At 36.3% G+C, this 23,879-nt stretch overlaps 1 protein-coding gene across 2 annotated transcripts in view; it reads right to left on the bottom strand.

The window, feature by feature from the left end:
* The window catches only part of SEPTIN14 (septin 14), an 87,803-nt gene extending 64,644 nt beyond the window's left edge, over nucleotides 1–23,159 (bottom strand). For both annotated transcript variants that reach the window (XM_045460853.1, XM_045460854.1), the window contains exons 1-4: nucleotides 23,076–23,159; nucleotides 22,372–22,440; nucleotides 11,020–11,140; nucleotides 9,991–10,186 (exon numbers count right to left, since the gene is read on the bottom strand). In XM_045460853.1, coding sequence (XP_045316809.1) covers nucleotides 9,991–10,186; nucleotides 11,020–11,140; nucleotides 22,372–22,425 — 371 coding nt within the window. In that variant the 5' untranslated portion in view covers nucleotides 22,426–22,440; nucleotides 23,076–23,159. The remainder of the gene's footprint in view (nucleotides 1–9,990; nucleotides 10,187–11,019; nucleotides 11,141–22,371; nucleotides 22,441–23,075) is intronic.
* Between the last annotated feature and the right edge of the window lie 720 nt (nucleotides 23,160–23,879).

Below are 23,879 nucleotides of genomic sequence, written 5' to 3'. Positions count from 1 at the left end.
AAAAAAAAAGACTGTAACATGAGATGAAGAAGGGCATTATATCATAATTAATGGGTCTATCCACCAAGAAGACCTATCAATTGTAAACATTTATGCTCCAAATGTGAAAGCATCCAAATATATAAATCAATTATTCACAAACATAAAGAAACTCATTGATAATAATACCATAATTGTAGGGGACTTCACACCACACTTATAGCAATGGACAGATCATCTAAACAGAAAATCAACAAGAAAACAATGAATGACATTGTTTGGCTTTGAATGACACACTGAACCAGATGGACTTAACAGATATATACAGAACATTTCATCCTACAGCAGTGAAATACAAATTATTCTCCAGTGCACATGGAACATTCTCCACAATAGGTCACATACTGGGAGACAAAGCAGCCCTTAACAAGTACAAAGAGATCAAGATCATACCGTGCATATTTTCAGACCACAATGCTATGAAACTTGAAATCACCCACAGGAAAAAATTTGGAAAGATAACAAATACTTGGAGACTAAAGAACATCTTACTAAAGAATGAATGGGCTAACCAAGAAGTCAAAGAGGGAATTAAAAAGTACATGGAAGCCAATGAAAATGATAACACCACAGCCTCAAACCTCTGGGAGGTAACAAAGGCTGTCATAAGAGGGAAGTATATAGCAATCCGGGCCTTCCTAAAGAAGGAAGAAAGGTCTCAGATACATAACCTAACCTTACACCAGAAGAGCTGGAAAAAGAACAGCAAATAAAACCTAACATCAGCAGAAGACAAGAAAAAAAAGATTAGAACATAAATCAATGCTATCAAAACCAAACAAAGAAACAAACTAAAAAACAACAACAACAATAGAACAGATAAATAAAACCAGGAGCTGGTTCTTTGAAAGAATTAACACAACTGATAACCCCCTAGCCAGTTCGACCCCAAAAAAATGAGAAGGAAAAGACCCAAATAAATAAAATCAAGAATGAAAGAGATCACAACCAACTCTGCAGAAATACAAACAATAATAAGATAATATTATCAGCAATTATACACCAATAAAATGGGCAATCTGGAAGAAATGGACAAATTCCTACCAAAACTAAAACAGGAAGAAATAGAAAATTTGAACAGACCCATAACCAGCAAAGAAATCAGAATAATATTCAAAAATCTCCCAACAAAGAAGAGTCCAGGACAGAATAGCTTTACAGGGGAATTCTACAAAACATTTAAAGAATTAACACCTATTCTTTTGAAGCTGTTCCAAAAAATAGAAATGAAAGGAAATCTTCCAAACTCATTCTATGAAGTCAGAATTACATTCATTCCAAAACCAGACAGAGCCCCCATTAAAAAGGACAACTACAGACCAATTTCCCTGATGAACATGGATGCAAAAATCCTCAACAAGATACTAGCCAACCGGATCCAACAATACATTAAAAGAATTATTCACCACGACCAAGTGGGGTTTATACATGGGATGCAGGGCTGGTTCAATATCCACAAAACAATAAATATGATACATCACATCAATTTAAAAAAAAGGACAAGAAGCACATGATCCTTTCAATATATCCAGATAAAGCATTTGACAAAATATAGCATTCTTTCTTGATAAAAAAACCCTTAAGAAAATAGGGATAGAAGTATCATACCTCAAGATCATAAAAGCCATATATGAAAGATCCACGGCTAATATCATCCTAATGGGGAAAAACTGACAGCTTTCCCCTAAGGTCAGGAACAAGACAGGGATGTCCACTCTTACCACTGTTATTCAACATAATATTGGAAGTCTTAGTCTCAGCAATGAGACAACACAAAGGAATTAAAGGCATCCAGATCAGCCAGGAGGAAGCCAAATTTTCACTCTTAACAGATGACATACTACTCTATATGGAAAACCCAAAAGATTCCACCAAAAACTGCTTTAACTGATCCATGAATTCAGCAAAATTGCAGGATATAAAATCAATGCACAGAAATCGGTTGCATTCCTATACACCAACAATGAAGCAACAGAAAGAGAAATCAAGGAATCTATCCCATTAACAATTGCACCAAAATCATAAAATACCTAGGAATAAACCTAACCAAAGAGATGAAAAATCTATGCGCTGAAAACTATAGAAAGCTTATGAAAGAAATTGAAGAAGACACAAAAAAATGGAAAAAGATTCCATGCTCCTGGATAGGGAGAATAAACGTTGTTAAAATGTTGATACTACCCAAAGCAATCTACATAGTCAATGCAATATCTATCAAAATAACACCAGCATTCTTCACAGAGTTAGAGTAAACAATCCTAAAATTTGTATGGAACCAGAAAAGACCCTGGATAGCCAAAGCAATCTTGAAAAATAAAACCGAAGCTGGAGGCATCACACTCCAGGACTTGAAGATGTATTACAAAGCTGTAATCGTCAAGACAGTATGGTACTGATACAAGAACAGACACTCAGATCAATGGAACAGAATAGAGAACCCAGAAATGGACCCACAAACGTATGGCCAACTAATCTTTGACAAAACAGGATAGAATGTCCATTGGGATAAAGACAGTCTCTTCAGCAAGTGGTGCTGGGTAAACTGGACAGCAACATACAGAAAAATAAATCTGGACCACTTTCTTACATCCTACATAAAAATAAATTCAAAATGGATGAAAGATAAACGTAAGACAGAAAGCCATCAAAATCCTCGAGGGAAAAGCAGGCAAAAACCTCTTTAACCTTGGTCACAGCAACTTCTTACTCAGCATGTCTCCAGAGGCTAGGGAAAGAAAAGGAAAACTGAACTACTGGGACCTCATCAAAATAAAAAGCTTTTGCACAGCAAAGGAAACCATCAGCAAACCTAAAATGCAACCAACAGAACGGGAGAAGATATTATCAAATGACATATCAGGTAAAGGGTTAGTATCCAAAATCTATAAAGAACTGACAAACTCAGCACTCAAAAAATTCAAATAATCCAGAGAAGAAATGGGTAAAAGACATAAATAGACACTTCTCCAAAGAAGACATCCAGATGGCCAGCTAACACATGAAAAGATGCTCAACATCACTCATTATCAGAGAAATACAAATCAAAACCACAATGAGATACCACCTCACACCTGTCAGAATGGCTAACATTAACAACTCAGGCAAAAACAGATGTTGGCGAGGATGCAGAGAAAGAGGATCTCTTTTGCATTGCTGGTGGGAATGCAAGCTGGTGCAGCCACTCAGGAAAACAGTATGGAGGTTCCTCAAATAGTTAAAAATAGAACTACCCTATGATTGAGCAATTGCACTACTAGGTATTTATCCAAGGGATACAGATGTGATGTTTCGAAGGGGCACATGCACCCCAATGTTTATAGCAGCACCATCGACAATAGCCAAAGTATGGAAAAAGCCCAAATGTCCATGGACGGATGAATGGATAAAGAAGATAGATATAGATAGATAGATAGATAGATAGATAGATACACACACACACATACACACACACACACACACACACACACACACACACACACAGACAATGGAGTATTACTTGGCAATCAAAAAGAATGAAACCTTGCCATTTGCAACTACATGGATGGAATTAGAGGATATTATGCTAAGTGAAATTAGTCAGAGAAAGACAAATATCATATGACCTCCCTCATATAAGGAATTTGAGACACAAAACAGATGAACATAAGGGAAGGGAAGCAAAAATAATATAAAAACAGGGAGGGGCCAAAATAGGGGGTTTCTGGAAGGGTTGTGTGAGGGGGGGATGGGCTAAATGGGTAAGGAGCATTAAGGAATCTACTTCTGAAATTATTATTTTACTATATGCTAACTAACTTGGATGTAAATTTAAAAATTAATTAATTAATTTAAACAATAAAATAAATGTTAAAAAGTGAATAATCTACTACATTTACTATATATTCACCTTTCTAGTGAGATTTATTCTTTCACATGTTTTCTTGTTGTTAGTTAACACCCTTTCTTTTCAACTTAAAAAAAATCCCATTAATACTTCCTGTAAGGCTGGTTTAGTGCTGATAAACTCCAGCTTTTCTTGCCTGGAAAACTGTTTCTCTCTCCTTCAATTCTGAATATATTCTTGGTTAGGAGTTTTTTTCAGTATTTTGAATATGTCATTCCACTTTCCTCTGACCTGCAAATTTTGTGCTGAAAAATCTATTAGTCTTATGGGGATTCTCTTTTACCCCAAAAGTTGTTTTTCTCTAGCATAATGTATAAGCTTGTCAAATCACTATGTTGTGCACCTGACACTAATGTAATATTGTGTTTCAACTATGCTTCAATAAAAAAGTTGTTTTCCTTTTAAAAAAAAAAAAGAGAGAGAGAACTACAGGGAAATATCCCTGATGAATAAGGCTACAAAAATTCTCAACAAAATACTAGCAGAAAGAATTCAACAATACATTAAAAAATCATTCACCATGATCAAGTGGGATTTATACCTGGGTTGCAAGGGTGATCCAATATTCACAAATCAATGAATGTGATACATCACATAAATAGGACAAAGGATAAGAACTGTATGATCATTTCAATAGACAAAGAAAAGCCATCTGACAGAGTACAACATCCATTCATGATAAAAACCCTCAACAAAGCAGGTTTGGAGGAAGCTTACCTCAACATAGTAAAGGCCTTATATGGAAAACCCACAGTGAATAATAAAGGCGATATTTAAAAATGGAGAGGTTATCCTCTAAGGACAGGAAAAATACAAAGATGTCCATCCCCAAACTTTTTTCAACATAGTACTAGAAGTCTTAACCATAGCAATTAGACAACAAAAAGAAATAAAAGGCATCCAAATTAGTCAGGAAGAAGTAAAAGTTTCAGTATTTGAAGATAACATGACGATATATAGAAAGCTCATAAGACTCCATTAAAAAACTGCACAAACTGATAAATGAATTTAGTAAAGTTGCAGAATACGAAGTCAATACATAAATCTGTTGCATTTCTAGATAGTCCTAATGAAGCTATCATTACAGAACAGAAAGAGAAACTAAGGACTCAATCCCATGTACAACTGCACCAAACACAATAAGATAGCTAGTAAGAGACCTAAACAAAGAGGTGAAAGACCTGTATTCTGAAAACTATTTAAACACTGATGAAAGAAATTGAAGATGACACCAAGAAATGGAAAGATATGCCATGCTCATGGATTAAAAGAACAAATATTGCTAAATGTCTATACTACCCAAAGCAAGTTACACATTTAACTAAATCCCTAAAAAAAATACCAACAGCATTTTTCACAGAACTAAAACAAACAATTCTAAATTTTATATGGAACCATAAAAGACCCCAAATTCCCAAAGCAATCTTGAAAAAGAAAAACAGGGGCACTTGGGTGGCTCAGTCAGTGAAGCATCTGACTCTTGAGTTCAGATCAGGTCATGATCTCATGGTCATGGGATTGAGCCCTGCATCAGGCTGTGAGCTGACAGCACAGAGCCTACTTGGGAGTCTCTCTCTCCCTCTCTCTCTGCCCCTCACCCACTTCTGTATACGTGATCTCTCTCTCACTCACTCACTCTCTCTCTCAAAATAAATAAATAAACATAAAAAGAGAAAGAAAAGCTGGAGGCATCACAACTCCACATTTCAAGTTATATTACAAAGCTGTAGTAATCAAAACAATATGGTACTGGTACAAATATTGATATATAGATCAATAGAACAGAATAGAAAACCCAGTAATAAACCCACATCTATATAGTCAATTAATCTTTGACAAAGCAGGAAAGAATATCTGATGGGAAAAGGACAGTCCTTTCAACAAATGGTATTGGGAAAACGGCTCAGCTACACGAAAGAGAAAGAAACTGGACCATTTCTTACACCATACATAAAAACAAATTTAAAATGGATTAAAGACCTAAATTCGAGTCCTAAAACAATAAAAATCATAGAAGTGAACACAGGAAGTAACCTCTTTGACATCAGCTGTAGCAACCTTTTTTTCAGTAAGTCCCCTGAGGCAAGGGAAACAAAATAAAAAATAAACCATTGCAACTACATGAGAATAAAAAGCTTCTGCCCACTGAAGGAAACAGGCAACAAAACTAAAAGGCAACCTGTGGAATGGGAGAAGATAATTGCAAATTACATATGTGATAAAGGGTTAGTATCCAAACTGTATAAAGAACTTATAAAATGCAACATCCAAAAAACAAATAATCTAATTTTAAAATGGGTAGAAGGGGTGGGGCACCTGGGTGGCTCAGTAGGGTAAGCGTCTGACTTCAGCTCAGGTCATGATCTCACAGTTCGTAGGTTCGAGCCTTGCATCAGGCTCTGTTCTGACAGGTCAGAGCCTGGAGCCTACTTTGGATTCTGTGTCTCCCTCTCTCTCTCTGGCCCTCACCTGCTCACACTCTGTCTCTCTCTCTCTTTCAAAACTAAATAAACATTTTTTAAAAATTAAAAATGGGAAGAAGACATAGACATTTCTTCAAAGAAGACATCCAGATGGTCAACAGACACATGAAAAGATGTTCATCATCACTTACCATCAGGGAAATGCAAATCAAACCTACAATGCGTATCACCTCACACCTGTCAGAAAGGCTAAAATTAACAACACAAGAAACAACAGGTGTTGGCAAAGATGTAGGGTAAAAGAACACTCATGCACTGTTGGTACAAATGAAAACTGAGGCAGCCACTCTGGAAAACAATATGAAGTTTTGTTTGTCAAAAAGTTAAAAATAGAACTAGCCTAAGATCCAGCATTTGCACTACTGGGTATTTAAGCAAAGAATACAAAAACACTAATTCAAGGAGCTATATGTATCCCTATAATTATAGCAACATTGTTTACAATAGCCAAGATATGGAAGTAGCCCGTGTCCATAGATTGATGGATAAAGAAGAGGCATATATATTTTATATATATTATTCATATATGCATTCATATATTTTTATGCTGAATAAAAAATATGTAATTCCATATAATGTATGGAATATATTATATATTTATTATATATTATGTATGGAATATTATGTATTATATATGGAATATTATATATGGAATATTATTCAGCATAAAAATAATGAAATCTTGCCATTTTCGATAAGACAGAGGGAGCTAGAGAGTATAATGCTAAGTGAAATAAGACAGAGAAAGACAAATACCATATGATTTCACTCATATGTGGAATTTAAGAAACAAAACAAAGGGAAAAAAACTGGGTATTGTTTGGAAGTGTGGAATCATAATATTGTACACCTCAAACTAATATAATACTGTACGTTAACTAACTAGAATTAAAATAAAAACTTAAAAACCCAACATCTACAAATTAAATTTCCTGTCTTTTGTGGACACAGCTCATAGTGCCCCAAAACAATTACAAAGTAACATCAGAGATCTCTGATCATAACAATAATATAATCATGAAAAATTTTTAAATATTGCAAAGTTACCAAATGTGACACAGAGACACAAAGTCATCAAATGCTCTTGGAAAAGCCAGGCTGATAGACTTGTTTTACACAGAGCTGCGATAAACTTTCAATTTGTAAAAAAAATACATAAAAAGAAAAATATCTGACAAGCACAATAAGGTAAGTCTAGTAAAATCAGGTATTCTTGTACAAATAAGGAGGTTAAATAAGTAATCAAAAATTTACCAACACAGAAAACTCAGGCTTCAGTATTGAATTCTAATAAACACTTAAAGAAGAATTGACACCAATACTTAAAATCTTCCAAATGGATTAAAGAAAAGGGAAAATTTCCAACTCTTTTGAAGGCCAGAATTATCCTGATATAAAAAAAAATTACAGATAAATATCCCTAATAAACACAGATGCAAAATCTTCAACAAAATACTTAGCAATGTGAATTCAACAGCAAATTAAAAGGATCATACACAATGAGTAGGTGGGATTTATCCTCAGAATGCAAGGATTATTCAATATAAGTAACTTGATTTATAAACACCACATTGATTGAAAAAGAAAAATTATATAACTATTTCAATAGTTGCAGAACAGATACTTGGTGTAATTTAACACCTTTTCATCATTTAAAAAAATAGCAAAACTCTTGAAACTATGTATAAAAGAATTTATGTCAACACAATAAAAGCTATATATGAAAAGCCCATGGCTAACCTCTAAATTGTTGACTTTGTGGGTATTGAATTGTTTGTTGTATTCTTATCTTTTTAATATTTGTAAAATCCGTAATAATGTCTTCTTTCTTATTCCTGATGTCGGTGATATTTGGCTTCTCATTTATTTTTCTTGCTCAGTCTAGTTAAAGGTTTTCAATTTATTGATTTTCTGACATTTTTTCTGTTTTCATCAATTTCTGCTGTAGTATGATTTTTCCTTTCTTTTTCTTGCTTTAGGGTAAATTTGTTCTTATTTGGCTAGTTTCTTAACATTGAAATTTATAATACTTGAGATTGTCGTTTTTTTCTAACATAAGTATCTTATGCTATTAATTTCCGTAGGTGGCTCAGTAGGTTGAGCATCCAACTTTGGCTCAGGTCATGATCTCATGGTTCGTGGGTTCGAGTCCCACATCGGGCTCTGTGCTGACAGCTCAGAGCCTGGAGCCTGCTTCAGTTTCTGTGTCTTCCTCTCTCTCTGCCCTTCCCCCACTCACTCACTCTATCTCTCAAAAATAAACATTAAAAAAAATTTTTTAATTTCCCTCTAAGTAAAACTCCTGCGGCATTCCTATAGCTTTTTTTTTTAATTGCAGTAAGATCGCTTAATGGATATCTACTCTCATAACAAGTTTTTGAATGTAATATAAAGTACTGTTACATATACTGTTAAATCTTCTGTTGTACAGCAGATCTCTTCTTGCATGATTAAAACGTTATATCCATTGAACAATAACTCTTAATTCCTCCTTCTCCCCAACCATTGGCAAACATTTTACACTCTTCTTCTATGAGTTTGGTGAGGGGTTGTGATCAAGAAAAGGAAATGTCTTGGGGCACCTGGATGGCTCAGTCGGTTGAGTGTCCGACTTCAGCTCAGGTCATGATCTCACGGTCTGTGAGTTCGAGCCCTGCATTGGGCTCTGTGCTGACAGCTCAGAGCCTGGAGCCTGCTTCAGATTCTGTGTGTCCCTCTCTCTCTGCTCCTCCCCTGCTCATGCTGTCTCTCTCTTTATCTCTCTCTGTCAAAAATAAATAAACATTAAAAAAATTTTTATAAGAAAGGGAAATGTCTAAGGCCCATGGGAATCAGACCACAATTTGAATAGAAAAGTGATTACATAGGATGTTTGTTTCAGAATTATCTATTAACCTGTTCATAAATGTTTTATGCATTTTTATATTATACATAATATAGTTTAAGGAAACTTGTTCTGTATTATTTCAAATGTATATTAATTATTATAAAAATTCAACATAAGGTCTGAGAGTACACTTACTAAACTTACAATAGTGGCTATTTTTGGAAAAAGAAAAGGCTCTAAGTACTTACATTTGGCTAAGTGGGTTTTCATTTCATCTGGATCGTTTAAATTTTTACAGAAATAAATTTACTTATAACTTGGGTAAGTGATTTTAAAAATGAAAATATCCAACAAGTAAATAAATGGGGAAAATCTATTTGAAAAATTTATAGGAATCAACCTTATATATAGGATATCTATATCGATATTGATATAGATATATAAGGATATACCCTTATATAAAGGATTCAATGGTGAGAATCAGATGGATATGTCTGCATCCTAATCTATAAAACCAGTAAATTTAATCTTATTGGGAAAAAAAAAAAGAGTGTTTGTATAAACAAGATCATCCTGGATTTTCTGGATACATCTTAGTTCAAACAACAAATGTCCTTAAAAGAGACATAAGGAGAGCAGAGAAGTCTATATAAAGGTGGAGGCAGATGGGAGTGATATAGCCAGAGGAAATGTCAGTAAAGAAGGTAAATTCCTTGAAAGAATAAAATCTTTTGTAATTAAAATAAGAAAACACTAACCTGGCTTCTTTGTTTATTTGATCACCGTATCCCACTGTTTTCACAACAGTTAATTTCAATTGAACATTACTTTCCTGAAGTTCATATGTCTGAATTTTAAGTCCAACATTTGAGTAAAAATGTGAGGATTTTTTGTCTTTCAAATTAGTATTGAATAATGTGTCGATGAGTGTTGATTTTCCAATTCCAGTTTCCCCTGTAATAAACATAGATACATTATCTAGGGGCATAAAATGGCTAAGAAGAAGTAACGCTTAACCCAAATACATCAATGACTATAATGTCCTTTAAAGTATACATGTTTAGGGGCTCCTGAATGGCTCAGTTGGTTGAGTGTCCAACTTCAGTTCAGGTCATGATCTCACAGTTCATGGGTTCAAACCCCACACTGGGATCTATGCTGACAGCTCAGAGCCTGTAGCTTGCTTCAGATTCTGTCTCCTTCTCTCTCTGCCCCTTCCCTTGCTTATGTGTGTGCACTCTCTCTCTCTTTCAAAAATAAATAAATAAATAAATAAAATGCATTTTAAAAATCTTGTGAATAAAAATGAGGTATACATGTTTCTCTTGACTCTCTCAGTCATTAATATAATATAGAAAAAATATACACAAAAACATATCAGATTTTGAAGAGCACTGAAACATCCAAAGAAAATAAAAGTCTAGGGGCACCTGGGTGGCTCAGTCACTTAAGCGTCCAACTTTTGGTTTCAGCTCAGGTCATGATCTCATGATTCATGGATTCTAGCCCCACATTGGCCTCTGTACTGACAGTGTGGAGCCTGCTTGAGATTCTCTCTCTCCATCTCTCTCTGTCCCCCCTCCCACTCTGTCTCTCTCTCTCTCAAAAACAAATAAAAATTTATTTGTATAAAAAGTTTAAGTAATGTGACTAACATGATGGGAACAAATACAGATAGAAGGACATGGTCTTGAATTAGCAGCACCAGTGTTACACTACTTTAGATAAGTTGAAGTAAGCATTTGAGAAAATTAAGTACTAATTCAGATGAGGAATCAGGCACTTACCCACACAGAGAATATTAAAAGAAAATCCTTGTTGAATAGATTGGTTTACCAACTGATGAGGCAAACATTCAAAACCAAAATGACCAAGCATTGTTAAGCAACGGACACTATCTCCTCTTTGCTTAAAAACACAAAAATAAAACAATTAATTAAAATTAGTAATATCATTTGAAAAAATAATTTTAATAATAGGTTTAAGAAATTAGAATTATCATTTGATTATCATAACTCAGACAAGATTTGAATTAAGTAAATTTGTGAGCAAGTAAGTCTTGTCCAGACACATAGTTTTTGCTTTCAATTTTAAAAATAGTAAATCTGGAGGAGGGAGAGGAAGATGGCAGCAGAGTAGGAGGACCCTAGCCTCATCTTGTCTCTTGAACACAAATAGATAACTATAAAATCATCCTAAGTACTCCAGAAATCAATCTGAAGACAGACAGATCAAACTCCACAATGAAGGGAGAGAAGAGGCCACATCGAAGAAAGTATGAAGTGCAGAGAAGTGGTATAGGGGAGAAAAAGATTATGGGTGCTTCAGAAAGGAGGGAGCCAGCATCAGAGAGTAGGGTGAAAAAGAGAGGAGCACAGAGGGGAACACCCAAGGAGAATATTTTACGAAAGTCATTGGTTTGGAAAACTAGAGGGGCTGAATTTCCTGAGTTCTTGCAACCAATGGTGCTTAAAGCCTGGAGTTTTAAAGGTGAGCTGGCTTGTCTGGGAGAGAGCCCCAAGGGCATTTTTCTGCTCCTGGATATAAGGCAGGCAAACAACCCAGGGGCAGATCCCATGGAAACAGAACTCCAAAGAATGCCTGGGCACATAGTGGGGAAAGTATTTGCTCTTCTCTGAGCACATACCAAAGAGACATCATTCACAGATGCCTCTGTGGGAACGTAAGAGCTACCTGGCACCATTTCAGTCCCCTGCCCCTCAGCATAAACAAAGAGCCACCTGCAGAAGCAGTGCAGTGCCCACACTAACTTGCTTGCACAAAGCCCACTCCCTGCACTCTGATGGGACTGCCCTTCTCATTCAAGCTCGCCTCAAGCACAATGGGGTGGACCCCTCCCTTAGAAGGCAAGCACAAACCCCTGTCCACATCATGTCTCCTGACCAGAGAATTTTATGGGCACTTAGTTCTGGTGGAGGTAGTGTCAGGTCTCATTTCATAAGCAGACCAGAACACACCTAATTAAAACTCACAACATTTAGGTCAGGGACCAAACAATGGCCACAGCAGGCAAGGAGAACCTCTGCAGATGACTGGCCTGAAGGATAGAGCAGCCAAAACACAATAGCAGAGTGCATGCAGCACACATCCAGACACTTACTGAAATGACAGGCTGGGGATGTTACATGATCTCTTCTTCATAAGGCCATTATTTCAGAATAGAGACATAGCTGGCTTTTCTAACAGAGAGAAGGCAGAGGCATAAACAAAATGCAAAGATGGAGTGATTGATCACAAATGAAAGAACGAGATAAGGCCATGGCCAGTGAAACAGATATAAGTAACATGTCTGATGGAAAATTTAAAGCAACCATCATAAGAATACTATCAGGGCTTGAGAAAAGAATGGAAGACATCAGACACCCTTACCACAGATATAAAAGACTTAAAACGAATCAGTCAGAGATAAAGAATACAATGAATGACGTTAGAAACAGGCCTGATGCAATGAACAGTAGGGTGGAAGAAGCAGAGGAATGAATTAGTGACACAGAAGACAAAATAATGGAGAAGATGGCAGCAAAGTAGGAGGACCCTAGGCTTGTCTCATCCCTTGAACACAATTAGATAGCTATCAAATCGTTCTAAATAATCCAGAAATCAACCTGAAGACTGGCAGAACAAGCTCCATAACTAAAGGGAGAGAAAGAAGCCACATCAAAGAATGTAGGAAGTGTGGAGACATGGTTTAATGGAGAAATGCTGCAGAGAAGTGCTGCAGAGGGGAAGCAGCTGTGTTCACAGGAAAAAGCAAGAGAGAGTGAGCACACAAGGGAAAGAACACACAAGGAGAACATTTCCCCTAAAGCCATTGGCTGGAAAAACAAGAGGGGTTGATTTTTTGTGAGTTCTTGCAACCAGCAGGGTTTAAAGATGAGTTTTAAAGGTCCACAGGCTTTGCTGGGATTGAGCCCTGAAGACACTGATTTATTCCTAGAGATAAGGCAGGCAAACAACTGGGGGGTGGGGGGAGGAGACGGTGAGGGGAATGGGGAGGCAGAAGGCATGGGATCAGTAATCTGAAGAATGCCTGGGGCACACAGTGGGGGAGATTATTTGCTGCTCATGGAGTGCATCTCTGAGAGTCAGCATTCACAGAGTTGACTCTGGGGACAAAGGAGCCAGCTTGTGCTATGTCCCTCTGCAGCCCCTCAGCATATACACAGAGCCACCTGCTGGAAATAGCACAGCACTGACACTGGCTGCCTAACTTGCTTATACCAAGTCTCACCCTCTGTGCTCTGGTGCAACTGCCCTTCTCAGTCAAACTTGTCTCAGTCCCAGTGAAGTTGACTCCTCCCCAAGAAGACTACTACAAGCCTTTTCCCACACTGTGTCCCTAAAGCCTGGAGGTTTTTTTTTTTTTTAATTTTTTTAACGTTTATTTATTTTTGAGACAGAGAGAGACAGAGCATGAATGGGGGAGGGTCAGAAAGAGGGAGACACAGAATCTGAAACAGGCTCCAGGCTCTGAGCTGTCAGCACAGAGCCTGATGTGGGGCTCGAACTCATGGACCGTGAAATCATGACCTGAGCCAGTCGGCCACTTAACCGACTGAGCCACCCACGCACCCCTAGCCTGGGGTTTTAAAAGTCAGCAGGCTTGGCTGGGAGAGATCCCAGAGGGCACTGTGCTGCTCCCGGATAAAAGGTAAGCAATAATCCAGAAGCAGAGAGTCTGGACACAGACATCTCAAAAATGCTTGGGTCAAACATGGAGAGATTATTTGCTCTTCTTGGAGTGCTTCCCTGAGAGGCAGCATTCAAGGAGTCACCTCTACAGGAACAAAGGAGACAGCTTATGTCAGTTCCCTCCTTCAACCCTCATATAAACATAGACACACCTGCAGTAAGCAGGCAGTACCAAGACTGGCTGCCTAACCTGCCTGCACCAAATCCCACACCCCTACACTCTGGCACAACTGACCTTCTCAGTCAAGCTTACCTCGGTACCAGCACAGCAGGCCCCTTCCCCAGAAGAAAGACCAGCATAAACACCTGGCCACACCATGTCTCCTGACCAGGAAGATCTGCAGGGCTTCAGTAGTATCAGGTCTCATTCAACAGATAAGGCCATACCTAGTTAAAACTCCACATTCTGGCCAGGGACCCAACATTGCCCACTGCAGGCAAGGAGAGCCTGCAGACGCATGGTATGAAGAATAGAGCAAATAGCAGTTCATGCAGCACACACCAGAGACACTTCCTAAAGTGACAGGCCCTGGACATTTATGACCTCTTCTTCATAAGCTATTACTCTAGGGAGCAGGAAACATACAGGTTTGTAACACACAGAAGAAGGCAGAGACTTAAACAAAATGCCATGACAGAGGAATTCATCCCAAATGAAACAACAAGATAAGGTCACAACCAGAGATCTAAGAAAGGCAGATATAAGTAACATGTCTGATGGAGAATTTAAAGCAAAAATAATAAGTATATTCTCTGGGTTTAAAAAAAGAATAGAAGAAGAGCACCTTGGTGGCTCACTCAACTAATTGTCTGACTCTTGATTTTGGCTCAGGTCATGATCTCATGGTTCATGAGTTCAAGCTCTGCATCAGGCTCTGTGCTGACAGTATGGAGCCTGCTTAGGATTCTCTCTCTCTCTCTCTCTCTCTCTCTCTCTCTCTGTCTATTTAAAAAAAAACTCAAAAAAAATAAAAATAAAATGAATATTTTAAAAGAAAAGAAGAGAGGAGTGCCTGGGCGGGTCAGTCGGTTCAGCATCCGACTTCAGCTCGGGACATGATCTCGTGGTCTGTGGGTTCAAGCCCCATGTCGGGCTCTGTGCTGACAGCGCAGCCTGGAGCCTGCTTCAGATTCTGTCTCCCTCTCTCTCTGCCCCTTCCCCGCTCATGCTCTGTCTCTCTCTCTCTGTCAAAAATAAATAAACATTAAAAAAAATTTTTTAAAGAAAAGAAGAAATCAGTGAGACCATTACCACAGATATAAAAGAGTTCAAAAAGAATCAATCAGAGATGAATAGTGCAATAAATGAGATTGGAAACAGGCTTGATGCAATGAATAGCAGAGTGGAAGAAGCAGAGGAATGAATTAGTGATAGAAGACAAAGTAAGAGAAATTAAAGAAGCTAAACAAAATAAGAAAGAATTATGCAACATGAGATAGACTTAAGGAACTCAGTGACTGCATCAAATGTAATAACATTTGTATTACAAGAGTCCCACAAGAAGAAGACAGAGAAAAGGGGGCAAAACGTTTATTTGAAGAAATAGTAGCTGAAAACTTCTCTAATTTGAGGAAGGAAACAGACATCCAGATCCAGGAGGCACAGAGAACTCCCATCAAAATCAACAAAAGTGGGGCCTCTGGGTGGCTCAGTCGGTTAAGCATCCAACTTCAGCTCAGGTCATGATCTCACGGTTTGTGAGTTCAAGCCCCTCATTGAGATCTGTACTGACAGCTCAGAGCCTGGAACCTGCTTCAGATTCTGTGTCTCCATCTCCCTTTGCCCCTCCCCCACTCACACTCTGTCTCTCTTTCTGGCTCTCAAAAATAAACAAACGTTTTTAAAAAATTTTAAATCAACAAAAGCAAGCCAACAGCAAGATATATTGTAATTACATTTGCAAAGTATAGTGAAAGAAAACATCTTTAAAGCAGCAAGACTAAAGAAGTCCTTAACTTACAAGGGAAAACCCATAAGGCTAGCTGGAGATTTCTCAATAGACACTTGACAAACCAAATGGGAGTGGCATGATATATTCAAAGTGCTGAATGGGGAAAACTGCAGTCAAGAATATTTTCCAGCATGGCTATCATTCAGAATAGAAGGAAAAATAGAGTTTCCCAGACAGACAAAAACCAAAGGAATTACCACTAAACAGCCCTGAAAGAAACATTAAAGGGGATTCTTTGAGTGGAAAGACCAAAAGTGGCAAAGAAAGAAGAGACCAAAGGTGGCAAAGACAAGAAAAGATCAGGAAAAATCTCCAGAAACAACGACAAAACAAGTAATGATGTGGCACTGAATATATCTATCAATAATTACTTTGAATATAAATGGACTTAACACTCCAATCAAAAGCCATAGGGTGTCAGAATGGATTTAAAAAAACAAGACCCACTTATATGCTGCCTATGAGACTCATTTTAGACCTGAAGACACCTACAGATTGAATGTGAGGGGATTGAGAAATATTGACATGCAATGGACATGAAAAGAAAGGTGGAGTTGTCATACTAATACACGAAAAATGGACTTCAAAAAAAAAAGTCAGTAGTAAGAGACCAAAAAGGGCACTATGCCATAATAAGGGGGACAATCAAACAAGGTCTAACAATTATAAGTATTTATGCACCCAACATGAAACACCAAAATATATTTTAAAAGTTAACAACAAATATAAAAGTACTCATTGATAATAATACCATAATATTAGGGGATTTTAACACCCCATTTATATCAATGGAGAGAACATCCAAACAGAAAATCAACAAGGAAACAATGGCTTTGAATGACACACTGGACCAGATGGACTTCACAGATATATTCAGAACATGCTAATCTAAAATAGCAGAATACAGGGGCGCCTGGGTGGCGCAGCCGGTTAAGCCTCCGACTTCAGCCAGGTCACGATCTCGCGGTCCGTGAGTTTGAGCCCCGCATCAGGCTCTGGGCTGATGGCTCAGAGCCTGGAGCCTGTTTCCGATTCTGTGTCTCCCCCTCTCTCTGCCCCTCCCCCGTTCATTCTCTGTCTCTCTCTGTCCCAAAAATAAATAAAAACGTTGAAAAAAAAATTTTAAATAGCAGAATACAGGTTCTTTTTAGTCTACATGGGAGATTCTCCCGAATAAATCACATACTAGGTCAAAAATCAGGCCTCAAGAAGGACAAAAATATTGAGATCATATCATGCATATTTTCTGACCACAACACTATCAAACTTGAAGTAAACCATGAGAAAAAGTCTGGAAAGAGCTTGAACACATGGAGGTTAAACAACATGCAACTAAACCATGAATGGGTCACACAGGAAATAAAAGAATAAGGAAATACATGGAAACAAATGAAAATGAAAACAGAACGGTTTAAAACCTTTGGGATGTGGCAAAGTGATCCTAATAGGGAAGTAGATAGTAATACAGGCCTACCTAAACAAGCCAGAAAAATCTCAAATAAACAATCTAGTCTTACACTTAATGGAGCTCAACAAAGAACAACAAATGATGCCTGCAGCCAGCAGAAGAAGGGAAATAACAAAAATTAGAGAAGAAATAAATGACATAGAAACTAAAAGACAACAAAAAACCCACAATAGAACAGATCAATGAAACCAGGAGCTGGTTCTTTGAAAAAATTAATAAAATTGATAAACCCCTAGCCAGACTTACAAAATAAAAAAGACCCAGATAAATAAAATCACAAATGAAAGAGGAGAAATAATAGCCAACACCACAGAAATACAGTTATTGGACAATATTATGAAAAACCATATGCCAACAAATTGGACAAACTGAAAGAAATGGATAAATTCCTAGAAGTATATAAGCTACCAAAACTGAAACAGGTAAAAGGAAAACTTTGACAGACCAATAACCATAAGAGAAATTATATCAGTAATAAAACATCTCCCAACAAACAAAAGTCTAGGGCTAGATGACATCACAGGTGAATTCTACCAAACAATTAAAGAAGAGTTAATATCTATTCTTCTCAAACTATTCCAAAAAATAGAAGTGGCAGGAAAACTCCAAACTCATTCTCTGAAGCCAGTATTAGCCTGGTACCAAAACCAGATAAAGACTCCACTAAAAAAAGAACTACAGGACAGTATAACTGATGAATATGGGTGCAAAAATTCTCAATAAAATACTAGCAAATCGAATCCAACAGTACATTAAAAAAATCATTCACCATGATCAAGTGGGATTTATTCCAGGCTACAAGCGTGGTTCAATATTCACAAATCAATCAACCATATATATCACACTAAGAAAAGAAAGGGTAAGAACCATATAATCTCAGTGGATGCAGAAAAAGCATTTGACAAAATACAGCAACCATTCTTGATAAAAACCCTCAGCAAAGTAAGGGTAGATGGAACATACCTCAACATCATAAAGGCAATATACAAAAGACTCACAGCTAATATAATCCTCAGTGAGGAAAAACTGAGAACTTTTCCTCTATGGTCAGGAACAAGACAGGCATGTTCTCTCTCACTATTACTACTTAAGATAGTACGGCAATCTTATCCTCAGCAATCAGGCAACAAAAAGAAATAAACGACATCCAAATCAGCAAGGAAGAAAGCAAACTTTCACTATATGTAGATGACATAATACTCCATATAGAGAACCCAAAAGATTTGACCAAAAGCGTCTAGAACACATGAATTCAGTAAAGTCTCGGGATATAAAATCAACATGCAGAAATATGTTGTATTTCTATACACCAATAAGGAAGCAGCAGAAAGAGAAATTAAGGAATTGGTCCCATTTACAATTGCACCTAAAATAATAAGATATCTAGGAATAAACCTAACCCAAGAGGTGAAAGACCCGTACCCTGAAAGTTATAAAACACTGATGAAGGAAACTAAAGATGACACAAAGAAATAGAAAGACATTCTATGACCTGAATCAAAAGAACAAATATGTTTAAATGTCCATACTACCCAAAGCAATCTACACACTTATTGCAGTCCTTATCAAAATAACAATAGCATTTTTTCATTGAACCAGAAAAAAACTATCCTAAAACCTGTATGGAATGAACAAGGACTAAAAATAACCAAAGCAACCTTGAAACAGAAAAGCAAAGCTGGAGCCATCACAATTCTGGACTTCAAGTTATATTACAAAGCTGTAGTCACCAAAATACTATGATACTGGCACAAATATATATACATAGATAAATGGAACAGAATAGAAAACCCAGAAATAAACCCACAACTATGTGGTGAATTAATATTCAACAAAGTAGGAAAGAATATCCAATGGAAAAAAGACAGTCTTTTCAACAAATGGTGTTAGGAAAACTGTTCAGCAACATGCAAAGAAAGGAACTGGACCACTTCCTTACACCATATACAAAAATAAATTCAAAATGGATTAAAGACTTAAATGTGAGATAGGAAAGACCTAAATATGAGATAGAGAATAACATATGCAATAACCTCTTTGACATTAGCTATAGCAACTTCTTTCTAGATATGTCTCCTGAGGCAAGAGAAACAAAATCAAGAATAAACTACTGGGACTCAACATATAAAAAACAAATAATCCAGTTAAGAAATGGGTAGAAGACATGAATAGACACTTTTCCAAAGAAGACATCCAGATGGCTAACAGACACATGAAAAGATGCTCAACATTGCTCAACATCAGGGAAATACAAATCAAAACCACAATGAGATACCACCTCACACCTGTCATAATGGCTAAAATTAACTACTCAGGAAACAACAGATGTTGGTAAAGGATGCAGAGAAAGAGGAACCCTCTTGCACTCTTGACAGAAATGCAAATTTGTGCAGACATTTTGGAAAATGGTATGGAGGTTTAAAAATAGAACTACTCAATTATCCAGCAATTGCACTCTTGGGTCTTTACTCAAAGGATACAAAAATACTAATTCAAAAGGATACATGCACCCTGATGTTTATAGCAGCATTATCAACAATCACCAAATTATGGAAAGAGTCCTAATGCCCATTGACTACGAATGTATACAGAAGAATTGGATATATACATACATATATATATATATATATATATATATATATATATATAGGAATATTACTCAGCAATAGCAACAATGAAATCTTTCCATTTGCAATAACATGAATGGAGCAAAAGAGTATTGTGCTAGGTGAAATAAGTCAGTCAGAGAAACACAAATACCATATGATTTCACTCATATGTGGAATTTAAGAAACAAAACAAATGAACATAGTGGGGGAAATAGAGGCAAATAGAAAAACAGACTCTTAACTATAGAGAACAAATTGATGGTTACCAGAGGGGAGGTGGGAAGGGTGATGTGGTAAACAAGTGATGGGGACTAAGGAAGATACTTATTGTGATGAGCACTGAGTGTTGTATGTAAGTGTTGAATCACTAAATTTTACACCTGAAACTGATATTACACTGTATGTCAACTAACTGGAATTTAAATAAAAACTTGGTGTAAAAAAAGATGTGGCATATATACACAATAGAGTATTACTTGGGCGTAAAAAAGAATGAGAACCTGCCATTTGCAACAGCATGGATGGACCTAAAGTGTATAATGCTAACTGATATGAGTCACTTAGAGAAAGACATATATCATATGATTTCACTTATATTTGGAATTTAACAAACAAAAAACATAAAGAAAAAAAGACACACAAAAAAACAGACTCTTAAATACAAAGAAGAAACTGGTGGTTATCAGAAAACAGGAAGGTGGGAGAATGAATGAAATAGATAAAAAGGGACTAAGAGTTCATTAATTATTATGAGCGCTGAGTAATGTATTGAATTGTTTAATCATATTGTATGTCTGAAACTAATATAAAACAATATGTTAATTACACTTCAATAAAAAACAATTAAATGAGTCTACTTAAGCCTTGAATTCCAATACAGGAGAGAGATTTAAAAAAAAACAAGATAGACATCCTCACATATTGATGGTTGTAGCATAAATTGACATAATATCTTTATAGAGTGACTTGCTAATTACTATCAAATTTTAAATTGCATATACTTTCTGATCCAATAATTTCATTTCTAACAAAATACATGAAACATATATATGAAAAAGTATGTAGGAGGATATTCAATGCAGCATTATACAGAATTGTGAAGATGAAAAAGAAGAAGAAAAAATGAGGAGGAGGAAGAAGAAGAAAGAGAAACAGAAAAAAAAGCCCAGAAGTTACCTTACCACTACTTAGAGGGGCTGGCTATTGAAAAAAAGTACATTTATAATAGCAAAAGTACAGAGCTATTAAAAAGAATAAGGTTGATCTGTGTGCTGATATGAAAACTTGTCCAAAGATTAGTTACTGGTGGTGAAAAACTAGGTTGAGAGGAGTGTTTTCTCTTTCCTATTGTTTGAGCATGATGAGGGAACAAACTAAGTTGCCAATTGTAAAATGGTTAAAGAAAGTTGGAAGGTTACTTGCTAAAGCGTGTGTACTGAGCATTTCTACCTTAGCTTAAAGTGTGACTAATTGGCCTTTGGTATCCCTTCTAATTCTAAAATTTTATTATTTTAATATCATGTAAACAAAGGAATGTTCACCATGATTTAATGCAAAAGAGGGGCCAAAGATATTATGTCATGGACATAAGTCAGTGGTTTCATTTCTGAGACATGACTTTGACAGTAGTTTAAAAAGCAGTGAAGCTGAAAGGTGGATCAAGTGTGATTTTAAGCATGTGACTGATAGAAAAACAAATATTGAATAAGCCATTCTCTTCAGAGGAGTAACAGTGAGAAGGAAAAGAGAAAAAATATGGTAGTTTGGATATGCATGTTTGGAGGAAGAGAAAATACCAAGAAGAGAGCCATTAGGTACTAAGACATAAATGAGCACTATTTAACATAGATCAATGTTCACATATATATTTGACATTCTGCTCAAAAGGAATTCTAAAACTCACTTTTCACTCATTCAGGCATACTACTCTCTTTTTTAGTGTAAATTTGTATGTGAATTATTGTAAGTTGTCCCTAGTACAGAGGCTCATCTTAAAATGTAACTTGTTTCAATCTCCCACTGAGCAAAGAAATAACAGCCACCCAACCACTTCCTAAAATAACTTCACTTAAAAGTTATTTATTATCAGCACATAAATTTCCACAAACACATGCATCAAAATAGTGCTATTCTTCCCCTAATGGGAGGTTTGTTATTCTTTGGTGTTAAATAAGAATACTACCATAAAGGTCTGCAAACTCAAGAAACAGGGAACAGTTATTTAAACCAATATTGGTATTTAACTCCAATCAATGTAAAATTTAATTCTTGTGCAAGCATAACAAACACGAATCCTTATGACCTATGTCTATATCATTTTACTGAATCAATATTTTGAAATTACCCAATCTTGTTAAAGTACAAAATTGGAAGTTCTATTTGAAAGATATACTCAACTGTATCTTCATCATGGGGTATTTGTGTGGGCATACACAATGGTTTTTCTGCCATACCAGGCTGAAAGACCTGAAAATGAAGAAATAAAAATCTGTTAAAAATTACTTTATAAGACTATATTCCTTCAATATAATTTAGATCAAAAGAGAGTCTAATAGAGACATTATCCCAGGTTTTGGCTTTCAGTCCACACTATTGATCTGTTTTAAATTGTAACTGTTTTGCTAGACAGCCTCCTATATAATATGTAATATTCAACTTAAAATGCACAGTGATACATTTAACCATAAACATGCAGAATAATCTAAAGAAAGGGTAAACTCTCTTTTGAAATCAAGAGGACAGAGAGCATTCTTCTTTAAAGCACTGAGTGTAAAATAGGTAATTTTGCTTTAAAAAGTGCTTAAAAGAACCAGGAAAGGCAAAATTACTTAACTTTCCAGAGAAGCTTACCAGGGAAGGCTGGGGTGATACAGCTCAAGGAGAGTTGGAAGAGAAGAGCTTATAAAATCTAAACAAGTCCCTTAAACATTGTACTAAATTAATAAAAACTGTCATTTATGAAGCACTTATTATGCACCTAGCATTGTGCTGAGTGCTTATGTGCTTTAGCTCCTTTAGTCATCATAATAGATAGATATAGACATATTTTTTTGCCATATGCCAGTTGAGAAAATTCATATTCAGAAAAATAAGTAACTTACTTGCCCAAGATTTCAGCAATGCAGCAGACACAGGTCTGAACTGACTCCAAAGCTGGTGTTCTTCTACTGTCCACAGTTATGAACCAAATAATCACTGTGCTTGCAACACTGTGGAACAAGGGAGGGGAGGTACAAAAGAGCATGTGCTGATTTCTAAGCAGAACTGTCTGAGAAGGACATGCTATCCTACTTTTGAGTAGAGCACAAAGATATGAGAATATGGGGCATGATTTAAAAGGAAATATTATATACAAGTATAGCAAAAAGAAAAGTAAACAGTATCAAATAATGGCTCTGTATCATGGTTTCTTCACTTGAGAATAATAATTCCTGAGAATTATTCCACTTTTGTGTATATGTTGACTTCATTTTTTCCTTAATAGTAAATAGTATCCTCTAAAACAGATAGTGTTCTGTGTTATGGGATTGTTTACTCTGGTCTATATATGCAAGTTCTGTATTAGCAGAACTTTAATGTTGGGTATTGCAGTCATTTCTAGCCTTTAACTGAAATCAACAATAAACATCTAAACCACTAAAAAAAAAAAAAAGAATTGTTTCTTAACTTCCCCTGCCTATTCTGTCTCAGAATTTGAAGTAAGTTACTATAAATTCAAGAGTCTCAAATTTTAGTTATGCAAAGGATAAAGTTCTGGAGATCTACTCTATAGCATGGTGATTATAGTTAATAACACTGTATTGTGTACTTGAAATTTGCTAAAAGAGATCTTAATTGTTCTTATTCCCCACATACACACACACACACACACACACACACATGCAAACACACACACACAGTGTTAA

Source organism: Leopardus geoffroyi, chromosome E3, assembly GCF_018350155.1.
Source record: "Leopardus geoffroyi isolate Oge1 chromosome E3, O.geoffroyi_Oge1_pat1.0, whole genome shotgun sequence".
NCBI classification, from domain to species: Eukaryota; Metazoa; Chordata; class Mammalia; order Carnivora; family Felidae; genus Leopardus; species Leopardus geoffroyi.
This window is presented reverse-complemented; position numbering and strand designations above follow the sequence as displayed.